Raw genomic sequence first — 15,429 nt, forward strand, 5'->3', positions numbered from 1 at the left:
CTGGGACAGACTGGGAGGCTGTGGTTTGATGGAAGCGATGGAGCGCAGAGAGAGGAGGGGAACTGGTTGATACTGGGAAGACTGGGATGGACTGGTGGGACTGTCTGTGATGGGGACAAGGGAGGGCAGTGAAATGAGAGAGACTGGGTATACTGGGAGGGACTGGGACAGACTGGGAGGCTGTGGTTTGATGGAAGCGATGGAACGCAGAGAGAGGAGGGGAACTGGTTGATACTGGGAAGACTGGGATGTATTGGGAGGTCTGTTTGTAATGGTGTAGGTGGAAGGCAGTGAGATGAGGGCAAGTGGGTATACTGGGAGGGACTGGGAGAGACTGGGAGGCTGTGGTTTGATGGAAGTGATGGAGCGCAGAGAGGTGTGAGGGACTGGTTATACTGGGATGGACTGGGATTGACTGGGGGGCCTGGCTGTGATGGGGACAGGGGAGGGCAGTGAGATGAGAAAGACTGGGTATACTGGGAGGGACTGGGACAGACTGGGAGGCTGTGGTTTGATGGAAGTGATGGAGCACAGGGAGATGTGAGGGACTGGTTATACTGGGGGGACTGGGATGGACTGGTGGGACTGTCTGTGATGGGGACAGGGGAGGGCAGTGAGATGAGAAAGACTGTGTATACTGGGAGGGACTGGGACAGACTGGGAGGCTGTGTGTTGATGGAAGTGATGGAGCACAGGGAGATGTGAGGGACTGGTTATACTGGGGGGGACTGGGATGGACTGGGAGGTCTGTTTGTAATGGTGTAGGCGGAAGGCAGTGAGATGAGGGCAAGTGTGTATACTGGGAGGGACTGGGACAGACTGGGTGGCTGTGTCTTGATGGAAGTGATGGAGCACAGGGAGATGAGAGGGACTGTTTATACTGGGGGGGACTGGGATGGACTGGGAGGTCTGTTTGTAATGGTGTAGGTGGAAGGCAGTGAGATGAGGGTAAGTGGGTATACTGGGAGGGACTGGGAGAGTCTGGGTGGCTGTGGTTCGATGGAAGTGATGGACCGCAGAGAGATGAGAGGGACTGGTCATACTGGGAGGGACTGGGACAGACTGGGAGGCTGTGTCTTGATGGAAGTAATGGAGCACAGGGAGATGAGAGGGACTGGTTATACTGGGAGTGGGATGGACTGGGGGGACTGGCTGTAATGGGGAAAAGAGGGGCAGTGAGAGGAGAGAGACTGGGTACACTGGGAGGGACTGGGACAGACTGGGAGGCTGTGGTTTGATGGAAGTGATGGAGCGCAAAGAGATGAGAGGGACTGGTTATACTGGGGGGGACTGGGATGGACTGGTGGGACTGTCTGTGATGGGGACAAGAGAGGGCAGTGAGATGAGAGAGACTGTGTATACTGGGAGGGACTGGGACAGACTGGGAGGCTGTGGTTTGATGGAAGTAATGGAGCACAGGGAGATGTGAGGGACTGGTTATACTGAGGGGGACTGGGATGGACTGGTGGGACTGTCTGTGATGGGGACAAGGGAGGGCAGTGAAATGAGAGAGACTGGGTATACTGGGAGGGACTGGGACAGAGTGGGAGGCTGTGGTTTGATGGAAGTGATGGAGCGCAGAGAGAGGAGGGGAACTGGTTGATACTGGGAAGACTGGGATGTATTGGGAGGTCTGTTTGTAATGGTGTAGGTGGAAGGCAGTGAGATGAGGGCAAGTGGGTATACTGGGAGGGACTGGGAGAGACTGGGAGGCTGTGGTTTGATGGAAGTTATGAAGCACAGGGAGATGAGACAGACTGGTTATACTGGTGGGACCAAGTCAGACTGGAGGGACTGTCTGTGATGGGGACAGGGGAGGGCAGCGAGATGAGAGAGACTGGGTATACTGGGAGGGACTGGGACAGACTGGGAGGCTGTGATTTGATGGAAGTGATGGACCGCAAAGAGGTGAGAGGGACTGGTTATACTGGGAGTGGGATGTATTGGGAGGTCTTGTTGTAATGGTGTAGGTGGAGGACAGTGAGATGAGAGGAACTGCTGATACTGGGAGGGACTGGGACAGACTGGGAGGCTGTGTTTTGGTGGAAGTGATGGAGCGCAGAGAGATGAGGGGAACTGGTTATACTGGCGGGACTGGGATGAACTGGTGGGACTGGCTGTGATGGTGTATGGGGAGGGCGACGAGACAAGGGGCTCTGGTTAATACTGGGAGGTACTGGGAGGGTCTGGTTGTAGTGGCGTATGAGAAGGGCAATGACATGAGAGGGTTTGGATGCTACTGGGAGGGACTGGGACAGACTGGGAGGCTGTGGTTTGATGGAAGTGGTGGAGTGCAGAGAGAGGAGGGGAACTGGTTGATACTGGGAAGACTGGGATGGACTGGGAGGTCTGTTTGTAATGGTGTAGGTGGAAGGCAGTGAGATGAGGGCAAGTGGGTATACTGGGAGGCACTGGGAGAGTCTGGGTGGCTGTGGTTTGATGGAAGTCTGATTGTAATGGGTTTGGTAAAGGGTGATGATATGGGATTGTCTGGTTGATACTGGGAGGGACTGGGATGTACTGGAAGGTCTGGTTGGAATGGGAATGGTGGAGGGCAGTGAGGGGAGAAGGTCTGGTTATACTGGGGGGACTGGGACAGACAGGGACAGTTTTCCTCTCCCCCTCCTCTTCCCTCTCACCCCATCCGCTCCTCGTCCTCCTCCTCCTCTTCCTCGTCCTCGTCCTCCTCTTCCTCGTCCTCCTCTTCCTCGTCCTCCTCTTCCTCGTCCTCCTCTTCCTCGTCCTCCTCTTCCTCGTCCTCCTCTTCCTCGTCCTCCTCTTCCTCGTCCTCCTCTTCCTCGTCCTCCTCTTCCTCGTCCTCCTCTTCCTCGTCCTCCTCTTCCTCGTCCTCCTCTTCCTCGTCCTCCTCTTCCTCGTCCTCCTCTTCCTCGTCCTCCTCTTCCTCGTCCTCCTCTTCCTCCTCCTCTTCCTCCTCCTCTTCCTCCTCCTCTTCCTCCTCCTCTTCCTCGTCCTCCTCTTCCTCCTCCTCTTCGTCCTCCTCTTCGTCCTCCTCTTCTTCCTCGTCCTCTTCCTCGTCCTCTTCCTCCTCGTCCTCTTCCTCCTCGTCCTCTTCCTCCTCGTCCTCTTCCTCCTCGTCCTCTTCCTCCTCCTCCTCTTCCTCCATCCCCTCCCTGTCCATGTCCCCACCCCTCTCTCACTCTCTCCTCTCCTCTTCCCCAGCTGATGCCATGGCTTCTCCTCCTCCTCCGCCCCCCGCGCCCCCCTTTTCACCACCGCTCTCCCCTGTTTCCACTGAAGTGGAGCCACTAGACCTTCCGGACACAAACGGAGTGGATCCGGTTTCTCCACATCACTGGCGCCGCTGCTGCTCCCTCGGTGCCGGTAGATCCTGCCAGAGGGAGGAAGGTGAGGATGAAGGAGCTTCCCTGTGCCACCCGGTACCAGCAGAGCTGCGCCCATGCCGGCGGAAGCACCGATTGGGTCTCAAACCAGAGTCAAACCGGATTCCCATGGGGGAGAGCGGCGATGAGCCGGGACCGTCGCGAGGGAAGAGGCTACGGTTGGTTTGGGGTCGGAACTTTGGTGTGAGGGAGGCGGTGGCAGCACCGCGGGGCGGTGAGGAGGAGGAGGAGAGAAGGTCCGGCTCCTGCGAGGAGGAGGAAGAAGAGAGAAGGTCCGGGTCCTGCGAGGAGGAGGAGGAGGACAGAAGGTCCAGATCCTGCTCTCCTGTCCTGCCCCTTCCTGATGATCCCCACCCCAAACCAGACTTCGTGCAGCTCATTGACGAGCGTGGCATCTACTCCACGGCCAAACTGGTGCTGGGTGGAGCAGCGGGTGACTTGGAGGAGGTGACGGTGGGGCTTCCAGGCCACTCCAAGCGTGGGACGAGCGGTGTGGGTGACCTGGAGATCCGGGAGGTCATCGTGGATGAGAAACCCTTCCAGTGCGGCGTCTGCGAGAAGGCCTTCAAGAGAGCTTGGGAGCTCTTCAGCCATGAGGTGGTGCACAATGAGGAGCGTCCTTTCCGCTGTGACCTCTGCCAGGCATCCTTCAAGCGCCACTCGGACTTCAAAAGCCACCGCTTGGTCCACACCGAGGAGAGACCTTTCCGTTGCGAGCTGTGCGGCAAACGCTTTAAGAGGTCCTCCAACCTCCAAGAGCATCGACGTATCCATAGTGGAGAACGTCCTTTCCGTTGTCCTCGCTGCGCCAAGAGTTTCAAGACGCCGTACGAGCTGCAGCGCCACGCGCTCACCCACTGCTCTGAGAAGCCCTTCAAATGCGCCGACTGTGGCAAGGACTTCCCCACCTCCAACGCTCTCCTGCTCCACCAACGTCAACATTGCGATGACAAACCCCACGTCTGTGGGGTCTGTGGCAAGAAGTTCACCTACGGCCACAGCCTGAAGGTCCACGAGCGTGTCCACACAGGTGACCGCCCCTTCGTCTGCCCGCTCTGTGGCAAAGGCTTCAAGCAGTCCAACGCGCTCTCCTCACATGAACGTGTCCACACGGGTGAGCGTCCGTTCGTCTGCAAGACCTGCGGGAAGGCCTTCAAGCAATCATCCTACCTGGTCATCCACGAGCGGGCGCACACGGGTGAGCGACCCTACAAGTGCGAGGCGTGCGGGAAGGCTTTTGCCCGCCCTTCTTTGCTTCTCCAACATCACCGCGTCCACAGCCAGGAACGTCCCTACAAGTGCAGCTTCTGCCACAAGTTCTTCAAGGACTTGGCCTACCTGGCTGTGCACGAGAAGGTCCACACGGGTGAAACCCCCTACAAGTGCAGCGTCTGCGAGAAGGGCTTCGCCCACCCTTCCAATCTTCTGCAACACCAACGCGTGCACCGCGATGGGTGAGCTCCCGGCGCAATGAGCACAGCCGTGGTGGCCACCAAGGTGCCATCGCCAACCACAGACGAGCTCCTGGGGAACCCTGGGCCACCTCAGGCTCTTCCAGATGTGGTCCCTGGACGTGAGCTGTGAGGTTGGGACTTGATCTTGGGGTTGAGTCATGGCCCTGAAGGTTCTCTGGAGCCCCGTTGGTGGTGGACACATCTCAGAAGGTTCCCCTTCCATCCCCAAAAGTCTGCAGCGATCTGGAGTCCCAGCCACATTGAATTAGAGGACAGTTATTTAATGATGGTTCTGCCTCATCACCTCTTCCAGTGTGTGGCTGGGGCTTGGTGTGACCTTTCCATGCTTGATGGTCTCCTTGCCATGCCGGACCTTCTCCCAGCGTGGTGAGAGGTCACCAGGCGTGGAGAGAGCGGCCACATCCCATATGTGGAGTGGATCTCACTCAGCACGGCCAAATGGATGAGCCAGCAAGCTTGGAGATGGGTTCTGGGCTGGTGGGCTCTTCTCTGAGGAGCACTGAAGGCCTCCTGTCTATGTTGGCCTCCTCCCCCCGTAGCTTCCCAGCGTCCTCCCATTTCAACCGCTGAGATGACGCTACGGCAGCTCAGGCTCTTCCAGATGCTGTTCCTGGCCATGAGCCATGAGGTTGAGATGTGACCTTGGGTTTGAGCCAGGCGCTGAAGGTCCTCTGGAGACCAGCTGGTGGTGGCCACATCTCCGTAGGTTCCTCCCACTCCCAGGAAGCTGCAGCGCTGCTGAACCCCAGTCCCTTTGAACCTGGACCTGTGCCGTGTCCTTCTCCACCCACGTGGGTGATCCCAGCAGGACCTTCCCTGCGCGCCATCGTGTCCGGCAGCTCCACGTGGTGGCCGGTGGCACACTGGGCAACAAGGAGCCCCTTGTCCTTAGCCTCCTGCAGGACTGAGCCACCCAGACCATCCCAGATTCCCATTCCCAGGGATCCCAGTGAGCATGGGGGGCGTTGGGACACGCTGGTCCCCACTGGAGGGGTTGGACCTGCCTGGAGGTGGGGCAGGAGCCACCACCACGCACTGCTCGGGTTGGAGGTCCCATCTAGATCTCCTGCTGCTGCTCGTTGACCTCATTGATCACCTCCCATCCCGTCCACCCCCGGGGGAGCAGAAGCAAGGGAGAGGCACCCAGTGGAGTCCTTCTCCACCACCTATTAGGATGTTCCAGGCAAGAACCTGGTTGGTGCGTGGCCAAAGAAGACCAAGGAGCCTTCTCCATCCCTCCTCCTCCTCCTCGTGCTGCCTGGACCGAGCCCTGCGCAGCCACCGGAGCCTGGATTTATCCCCTCCCTTGGCTCATGGGTGGAAGAGGACACGTGGACCTTGTCCTCACCTGTGCAGGTGCTCCTGCAGTGGCCTCCTGGAGCTCCTGTCCCCCCTTTCCCTGAGGTCTCTGTAGTGGTGGGAATGGGGTGGGGTGGGATGCGGGTGCTCCCGGGCACACGCTAATTACAGGATGATTCCTTAACGATGGCTCTGTCTCCTCCAGCGCACGGCTGGGGTTTGGTGTGAACTTTTACTGCTTGGTGGCCTCCTTCCCATCCCACGCCTTCTCCAAGTGTGGTTGGAAGTCATCAGGCATGGAGAGAGAAGGGCGTGAGGTGGACCTCACTCAGTGCGGCCAAGTGGAGGGGGGCAGGATGAGCCAGCAAGGTTGGAGCTGGGGCTTTGGGATGGTGGGTTCCTCTCTGAGGAGCATTGACGGCCTCCTGGTCATGCTGGCTTCCTTCCCTACCCCACAGTGTCCCAGCTACCTTCCGTTTCAACCCAAGATGACACTGAGGGAGCTCAGGCTCTCCCAGACGTCATTCCTGGATGTGAGCTGTGAGGTTGGGATGTGATCTCGGCGTTGAGCCTAGCCCTGAAGGTCCTTTGGAGCGCATGGCCTCATCTCAGCAGGTTCCCCTCCCGGGATCTGCCTCTCCCTGTGGTGGCAGGGGAGGGGGTTGCCCTGAGGACAAGCTGCTCATGGTGGTGGTGCTTCTTCACCCTTTGAGGCATGGTGGGACTCTGGAGTTGTCACGTGAACCATGAAGCACCTCCTCGATGGAAGGTCCTGCACTGGGGTCAGGGCAATCCCAAACATAGATTCATGGAGAATGGGTTGGGAGCAGCCCTGAGGAGAAGGCCTTGGGGTGGTGGTGGAGGAGAAGCTCCACACGAGCCGGCAATGTGCGCTCACAGCTCAAAAACCAACTCTGTCCTGGGTGGCATCCAAAGTGGTGGGACCAGCAGGGAGGAAAGGGATTCTGCTCCTCTGCTCTGGTGGCACCTAACCTAGAGCTGTGGGTTGAGTTCTAGAGGAAGCACATGGAGCTGTTGGAGCGTGTGTGGAGGAGGCCATGGAGATGATCCAAGAGCTGGAGAAGCTCCCGTAAAATAAGAGGTTGAACAGGCTGCCCAGAGAAATGTTGGCTGTCCCCTCCCAGAAGGTGTACAAAGCCAGGTTGGATGGGGCTTTAAGCAACCTGACCCAGCGGAAGTGAACCTTGATCTCCAGACTTTCTGAAGCATTACAGGAAGAAGGAGGAACGTGAAGAACCCTCTGGTTCTGCATCTTGGCTGGTTTTGAGTTGTCCTTCATCCCTGTGGAAGATGGAGAGAAGACCAGGCACAAAGGTGTCCTGCCCATAGGTTGGAACTGGATGGGCTTTAAGGTCTCTTCCAACCTACACCATTTTATGAGTTCCATCCGATAAGATAGGCACCAATTGCCTTGGCAGACACTGTCTTCTGCCCTTGGGACCTCTGCTTGTTGGGTCTCCTGGCCTCGCCCAAATCATCTCGGGTGCTTTGAGGGCCCAATGGACCCTGGGGTGAGCCTGTAAGTATCCCAGGGAGCCCTGTAGAGAGCACCAGGAGCCTCTCAGAATGTCCAGGAGCCCTGTAGAGAGACCCAGAAGCCTCTGAGAATCCCCTGGAGCCCCGTAGAGAGCACCAGGACACTCTCAGTAGCCCCGAGAGACCTGTAGAGAGCCCCAAGACCCTCCTAGAAGCCCCTGGAGCCCTATAGAGAGCCCCAGGAGCCACCCAGAATCCCCTGGAGCTCTGTAGAGAGCCCCAGGAGCCTCATAGAATCCTTTGTGGCCCTATAGAGAGCCCCAGGACCCCCATAGAATCCCCTGGGGCCCTGTAGAGAGCCCCAGGAGGCTCCCAGAGTCCCCGGGAGCCCCGTAGAGCGCCCCAGGAGGCTCCCAGAATGCCCTGGGGCACTGTAGAGAGCAACAGGAGGCTTCCAAAGTCCCCAGGAGACCCGTAGAGAGCCCCAGGAGGCTCCCAGACTCCCCGGGAGCCCTGAAGAGCGCCCCAGGAGGCTCCCAAAATGCCCTGGAGCCCTGTAGAGAGCCCCAGGAGGCTCCCAGAGTCCCCGGGAACCCTGTAGAGAGCCCCAGGAGGCTCCAAGAATGCCCTGGGGCACTGTAGAGAGCCCAAGGAGGCTCCCAGAGTCCCCGGGAGCCCCGTAGAGAGCCCCAGGAGGCTCCCAGAATGCCCTGGGGCACTGTAGAGCGCCCAGGGAGGCTCCCAGAATGCCCTGGGGCACTGTAAAGAGCCCCAGGAGGCTCCCAGAGTCCCCGGGAGCCCCGTAGAGAGCCCCAGGAGGCTCCCAGAGTCCCCGGGAGCCCCGTAGAGAGCCCCAGGAGGCTCTCAGAGTCCCCGGGAGCCCCGTAGAGAGCCCCAGGAGGCTCTCAGAGTCCCCGGGAGCCCCGTAGAGAGCCCCAGGAGGCTCCCAGAATGCCCTGGGGCACTTTAGAGAGCCCCAGGAGGCTCCCAGAATGCCCTGGGGCACTGTAGAGAGCCCCAGGAGGTTCCCAGAATGCCCTGGGGCACTTTAGAGAGCCCCAGGAGCCTCCCAGAGTCCCCGGGAGCCCTGTAGAGAGCCCCAGGAGGCTCCCAGAATGCCCTGGGGCACTGTAGAGAGCCCCAGGAGGCTCCCAGAGTCCCCGGGAGCCCCGTAGAGAGCCCCAGGAGGCTCCCAGAGCCCCCGGAAGCCCCGTAGAGAGCCCCAGGAGGGTCCCAGAATGCCCTGGGGCACTGTAGAGTGCCCCAGGAGGCTCCCAGAGTCCCCGGGAGCCCCGTAGAGAGCCCCAGGAGGCTCCCAGAGTCCCCGGGAGCCCCGTAGAGAGCCCCAGGAGGCTCCCAGAGTCCCCGGGAGTGCTGTACAGCACCCCAGGAGGCTCCCAGAATGCCCTGGGGCACTGTAGAGAGCCCCAGGAGGCTCCCAGAATGCCCGGGAGCCCCGTAGAGAGCCCCAGGAGGCTCCCAGAGTCCCCGCGAGCCCCGTAGAGAGACCCAGGAGGCTCCCAGAATGCCCTGGGGCACTGTAGAGAGCCCCAGGAGGCTCCCAGACTCCCCGGGAGCCCTGAAGAGCGCCCCAGGAGGCTCCCAAAATGCCCTGGGGCACTGTAGAGAGCCCCAGGAGGCTCCCAGAGTCCCCGGGAGCCCCGTAGAGAGCCCCAGGAGGCTCCCAGAGTCCCCGGGAGCCCTGTAGAGCGCCCCAGGAGGCTCCCAGAATGCCCTGGGGCACTGTAGAGAGCCCCAGGAGGCTCCCAGAATGCCCTGGGGCACTGTAGAGACCCCCAGGAGGCTCCCAGAGTCCCCGGGAGCCCTGAAGAGAGCCCCAGGAGGCTCCCAGAGTCCCCGGGAGCCCTGTAGAGAGCCCAGGAGGCTCCCAGAATGCCCTGGGGCACTGTAGAGAGCCCCAGGAGGCTCCCAGAGTCCCCGGGAGCCCTGTAGAGAGCCCCAGGTGGCTCCCAGAGTCCCCGGGAGCCCCGTAGAGAGCCCCAGGAGGCTCCCAGAGTCCCCGGGAGCCCTGTAGAGAGCCCAGGAGGCTCCCAGAATGCCCTGGGGCACTGTAGAGAGCCCCAGGAGGCTCCCAGAATGCCCTGGGGCACTGTAGAGAGCCCCAGGAGGCTCCCAGAGTCCCCGGGAGCCCCGTAGAGAGCCCCAGGTGGCTCCCAGAGTCCCCGGGAGCCCCGTAGAGAGCCCCAGGTGGCTCCCAGAGTCCCCGGGAGCCCCGTAGAGAGCCCCAGGTGGCTCCCAGAGTCCCCGGGAGCCTCGTAGAGAGCCCCAGGAGGCTCCCAGAATGCCCTGGGGCACTGTAGAGAGCCCCAGGAGGCTCCCAGAGTCCCCGGGAGCCCTGTAGAGAGCCCCAGGTGGCTCCCAGAGTCCCCGGAAGCCCCGTAGAGAGCCCAGGAGGCTCCCAGAGTCCCCGGGAGCCCCGTAGAGACCCACAGGAGGCTCGCAGAGTCCCCGGGAGCACCGTACAGAGCCCCAGGAGGCTCCCAGAGTCCCCGGGAGCCCCGTAGAGAGCCTCAGGAGGCTCCCAGAGTGCCCGGGAGCCCCGTAGAGAGCCCCAGGAGGCTCCCAGAGTCCCCGGGACCCCTGTAGAGAGCCCCAGGAGTCTCCCAGAGTCCCCGGGAGCCCTGTAGAGAAGCCCCAATAGGCTCCCAGAATGCCCTGGGGCACTGTAGAGAGCCCCAGGAGGCTCCCAGAGTCCCCGGGAGCCCCGTAGAGAGCCCCAGGAGGCTCCCAGAGTCCCCCGGAGCCCTGTAGAGAGCCCCAGGAGGCTCCCAGAGTCCCCGGGAGCCTCGTAGAGAGCCCCAGGAGGCTCCCAGAGTCCCGGGAGCCCCGTAGAGAGCCCCAGGTGGCTCCCAGAATGCCCTGGGGCACTGTAGAGAGCCCCAGGAGGCTCCCAGAATGCCCTGGGGCACTGTAGAGAGCCCCAGGAGGCTCCCAGAGTCCCCGGGGGCCCCGTAGAGAGCCCCAGGAGGCTCCCAGAGTCCCCGGGAGCCCCGTAGAGAGCCCCAGGAGGATCCGAGAATGCCCTGGGGCACTGTAGAGAGCCCCAGGAGCCTCCCAGAGTCCCCGGGAGCCCTGTAGAAAGCCCCAGGAGGCTCCCAGAATACCCTGGGGCACTGTAGAGAGCCCCAGGAGGCTCCCAGAATACCCTGGGGCACTGTAGAGAGCCCCAGGAGGCTCCCAGAATACCCTGGGGCACTGTAGAGAGCCCCAGGAGGCTCCCAGAGCCCCCGGGAGACTCGTAGAGAGCCCCAGGAGGCTCCCAGAGTCCCCGGGAGCCCCGTAGAGAGCCCCAGGAGGCTCCCAGAGTCCCCGGGAGCCCCGTAGAGAGCCCCAGGAGGCTCCCAGTGTCCCCGGGAGCCCTGTAGAGAGTTCCAGGAGGCTCCCAGAGTCCCCGGGAGCCCTGTAGAGAGCCCCAGGAGGCTTCCAGAGTCCCCGGGAGACCCGTAGGGAGCCCCAGGAGGCTCCCAGAGTCCCCGGGAGCCCCGTAGAGAGCCCCAGGAGGCTCCCAGAATGCCCTGGGGCATTGCAGAAAGCCCCAGGAGGCTCCCAGAGTGCCCAGGAGCCCTGTAGAGCGCCCCAGGAGGCTCCCAGAATGCCCTGGGGCACTGTAGAGAGCCCCAGGAGGCTCCCAGAGTCCCCAGGAGCCCTGCAGAGAGCCCCAGGAGGCTCCCAGAATGCCCTGGGGCACTGTAGAGAGCCCCAGGAGGCTCCCAGAGTCCCCAGGAGCCCTGTAGAGAGCCCCAGGAGGCTCCCAGAGTCCCCAGGAGCCCTGTAGAGAGCCCCAGGAGGCTCCCAGAATGCCCTGGGGCACTGTAGAGAGTCCCAGGAGGCTCCCAGTGTCCTCTGGAGCCCTGTAGAGCGTACCAGGAGGCTCCCAGAATGCCCTGGGGCACTGTAGAGAGCCCCAGGAGGCTCCCAGAGTCCCCGGGAGCCCCGTAGAGAGCCCCAGGAGGCTCCCAGAATGCCCTGGGGCACTGTAGAGAGTCCCAGGAGGCTCCCAGTGTCCTCTGGAGCCCTGTAGAGCGTACCAGGAGGATCCCAGAATGCCCTGGGGCACTGTAGAGAGCCCCAGGAGGCTCCATGAGTGCCCGGGAGCCCCGTAGAGAGCCCCAAGAGGCTCCCAGAGTCCCCGGGAGCCCCGTAGAGAGCCCCAGGAGGCTCCCAGAATGCCCTGGGGCACTGTAGAGAGCCCCAGGATGCTCCCAGAGTCCCCGGGAGCCCTGTAGAGAGCCCCAGGAGATTCCCAGAATGCCCTGGGGCACTGTAGAGAGCCCCAGGAGGCTCCCAGAGTCCCCGGGAGCCCTGTAGAGAGCCCCAGGAGATTCCCAGAATGCCCTGGGGCACTGTAGAGAGCCCCAGGAGGCTCCCAGAGTCCCCGGGAGCCCCGTAGAGAGCCCCAGGAGGCACCAAGAGTCCCCGGGAGCCCCGTAGAGAGCCCCAGGAGGCACCAAGAGTCCCCGGGAGCCCCGTAGAGAGCCCCAGGAGGCTCCCAGAGTCCCCGGGAGCCTTGTAGAGAGCCCCAGGAGGCTCCCAGAATGCCCTGGGGCACTGTAGAGAGCCCCAGGAGGCTCCCAGAGTCCCCGGGAGCCCCGTAGAGAGCCCCAGGAGGCTCCCAGAATGCCCTGGGGAACTGTAGAGAGCCCCAGGTGGCTCCCAGAGTCCCCGGGAGCCCCGTAGAGAGCCCCAGGAGGCTCCCAGAATGCCCTGGGGCACTGTAGAGAGTCCCAGGAGGCTTCCAGAGTCTCCGGGAGCCCTGTAGAGAGCCCCAGGAGGCTCCCAGAATGCCCTGGGGAACTGTAGAGAGTCCCAGGAGGCTCCCAGAGTCCCTGGGAGCCCTGTAGAGAGTTCCAGGAGCCTTCCAGAGTCCCCGGGATACCCGTAGAGAGACCCAGGAGGCTCCCAGAGTACCCGGGAGCCCTGTAGAGAGCCCCAGGAGGCTCCGAGAGTCCTCGGGAGCCCCGTAGAGAGCCCCAGGAGGCTCCCAGAATGCTCTGGGGCACTGTAGAGAGCCCCAGGAGGCTCCCAGAATCCCTGGGAGCCCCGTAGAGAGCCCCAGGAGGCTCCCAGAGTCCCCGGGAGCCCCGTAGAGAGCCCCAGGAGGCTCCCAGAGTCCCCGGAAGCCCTGTAGAGAGCCCCAGGTGGCTCCCAGAGTCCCCGGGAGCCCCGTAGAGACCCCCAGGTGGCTCCCAGAGTCCCCGGGAGCCCTGTAGAGAGCCCCAGGTGGCTCCCAGAGTCCCCGGGAGCCCTGTAGAGAGCCCCAGGAGGCTCCCAGAGTCCCCGGGAGCCCTGTAGAGAGCCCCAGGAGGCTCCCAGAGTCCCCGGGAGCCCCGTAGAGAGCCCCAGGAGGCTCCCAGAGTCCCCGGAAGCCCCGTAGAGAGCCCAGGAGGCTCCCAGAGTCCCCGGGAGCCCCATAGAGACCCACAGGAGGCTCCCAGAGTCCCCGGGAGCACCGTACAGAGCCCCAGGAGGCTCCCAGAGTGCCCGGGAGCCCCGTAGAGAGCCCCAGGAGTCTCCCAGAGTCCCCGGGAGCCCTGTAGAGAAGCCCCAATAGGCTCCCAGAATGCCCTGGGGCACTGTAGAGAGCCCCAGGAGGCTCCCAGAATGCCTCGGGGCACTGTAGAGAGCCCCAGGAGGCTCCCAGAGTCCCCGGGAGCCTCGTAGAGAGCCCCAGGAGGCTCCCAGAGTCCCGGGAGCCCCGTAGAGAGCCCCAGGTGGCTCCCAGAATGCCCTGGGGCACTGTAGAGAGCCCCAGGAGGCTCCCAGAGTCCCCGGGGGCCCCGTAGAGAGCCCCAGGAGGCTCCCAGAGTCCCCGGGAGCCCCGTAGAGAGCCCCAGGAGGCTCCCAGAGTCCCCGGGAGCCCCGTAGAGAGCCCCAGGAGGATCCGAGAATGCCCTGGGGCACTGTAGAGAGCCCCAGGAGGCTCCCAGAATGCCCTGGGGCACTGTAGAAAGACCCAGGAGGCTCCCAGAGTCCCCGGGAGCCCCGTAGAGAGCCCCAGGAGGCTCCCAGAATGCCCTGGGGCACTGTAGAGCGCCCCAGGAGCCTCACAGAGTCCCCGGGAGCCCCGTAGAGAGCCCCAGGAGGCTCCCAGAGTCCCCGGGAGCCCTGTAGAGAGCCCCAGGAGGCTCCCAGAGTCCCCGGGAGCCCTGTAGAGAGCCCCAGGAGGCTCCCAGAATGCCCTGGGGCACTGTAGAGAGCCCCAGGAGGCTCCCAGAATGCCCTGAGGCACTGTAGAGAGCCCCAGGAGGCTCCCAGAGTCCCCGGGAGCCCCGTAGAGAGCCCCAGGAGGCTCCCAGAATGCCTTTGGGCACTGTGGAGTGCCCCAGGAGGCTCCCAGAGTCCCCGGGAGCCCTGTAGAGAGCCCCAGGAGTCTCCCAGAGTCCCCGGGAGCCCCATAGAGAGCCCCAGGAGGCTCCCAGAGTCCCCGGGAGCCCCATAGAGAGCCCCAGGAGGCTCCCAGAGTCCCCGGGAGCCCCATAGAGAGCCCCAGGAGGCTCCCAGAATGCCGTGGAGCACTGTAGAGAGCCCCAGGAGGCTCCCAGAATGCCCTGGGGCAATGTAGAGAGCCCCAGGAGGCTCCCAGAGTCCCCGGGAGCCCCGTAGAGAGCCCCAGGAGGCTCCCAGAATGCCCTGGGGCACTGTAGAGAGCCCCAGGAGGCTCCCAGAGCCCCGGGAGCCCCGTAGAGAGCCCCAGGAGGCTCCCAGAGTCCCCGGGAGCCCCGTAGAGAGCCCCAGGAGGATCCCAGAATGCCCTGGAGCACTGTAGAGAGCCCCAGGAGGCTCCCAGAATGCCATGGGGTATTGTAGAGAGTCCCAGGAGGCTCCCAGAGTCCCCGGGAGCCCCGTAGAGAGCCCCAGGAGGCTCCCAGAGTCCCCGGGAGCTCCGTAGAGAGCCCCAGGAGGCTCCCAGAATGCCCTGGGTCACTGTAGAGCGCCCCAGGAGGCTCCCAGAGTCCCCGGGAGCCCCGTAGAGAGCCCCAGGAGGCTCCCAGAATGCCCTGGGGCACTTTAGAGAGCCCCAGGAGCCTCCCAGAGAACCCGGGAGCCCCGCAGAGAGCCCCAGGAGGCTCCCAGAGTCCCCGGGAGCCCCGTAGAGAGCCCCAGGAGGCTCCCAGAGTCCCCGGGAGCCCCGTAGAGAGCCCCAGGAGGCTCCCAGAGTCCCCGGGAGCCCCGTAGAGAGCCCCAGGAGGCTCCCAGAATGTCCTGGGGCACTGTAGAGAGCCCCAGGAGGCTCCCAGTGTCCCCTGGAGCCCCGTAGAGAGCCCCAGGAGGCTCCCAGAGTCCCCGGGAGCCCCGTAGAGAGCCCCAGGAGGCTCCCAGAGTCCCCGGGAGCCCCGTAGAGAGCCCCAGGAGGCTCCCAGAGTCCCCGGGAGCCCTGTAGAGAGCCCCAGGAGGCTCCCAGAATGTCCTGGGGCACTGTAGAGAGCCCCAGGAGGCTCCCAGTGTCCCCTGGAGCCCCGTAGAGAGCCCCAGGAGGCTCCCAGAGTCCTTGGGAGCCCCGTAGAGAGCCCCAGGAGGCTCCCAGAGTCCTTGGGAGCCCCGTAGAGAGCCCCAGGAGGCTCCCAGAGTCCCCGGGAGCCCCGTAGAGAGCCCCAGGATGCTCCCAGAATGCCCTGGGGAACTGTAGAGAGCCCCAGGAGGCTCCCAGAATGCCCTGGGGCACTGTAGAGAGCCCCAGGAGGCTCCCAGAATGCCCTGGGGCACTGTAGAGAGTCCCAGGAGGCTTCCAGAGTCCCCGGGAGCCCTGTAGAGAGTTCCCGGAGCCTCCCAGAGTC

General features: G+C 63.2%; 1 protein-coding gene across 1 annotated transcript; it reads left to right on the top strand.

Annotated features, from left to right (window-relative positions):
- Window positions 1-1,798: 1,798 nt before the first annotated feature.
- On the top strand, window positions 1,799-6,281 carry LOC104066258 (zinc finger protein 70). The gene is made up of 2 exons (XM_054052319.1): window positions 1,799-1,908; window positions 3,181-6,281. Exon 2 carries the CDS (start codon window positions 3,189-3,191, stop codon window positions 4,818-4,820), a length of 1,632 nt encoding a protein of 543 aa, XP_053908294.1. The 5' UTR covers window positions 1,799-1,908; window positions 3,181-3,188; the 3' UTR covers window positions 4,821-6,281.
- Window positions 6,282-15,429: the final 9,148 nt, after the last annotated feature.

This window comes from Cuculus canorus, chromosome 33 (genome assembly GCF_017976375.1).
Source record: "Cuculus canorus isolate bCucCan1 chromosome 33, bCucCan1.pri, whole genome shotgun sequence".
In the NCBI taxonomy this organism is placed as follows: Eukaryota; Metazoa; Chordata; class Aves; order Cuculiformes; family Cuculidae; genus Cuculus; species Cuculus canorus.

Bases quoted from the DNA above. Each gene is read 5' to 3' on its own strand.
- LOC104066258 (XM_054052319.1), top strand. From the start codon at position 3,189: ATGGCTTCTCCTCCTCCTCCGCCCCCCGCGCCCCCCTTTTCACCACCG.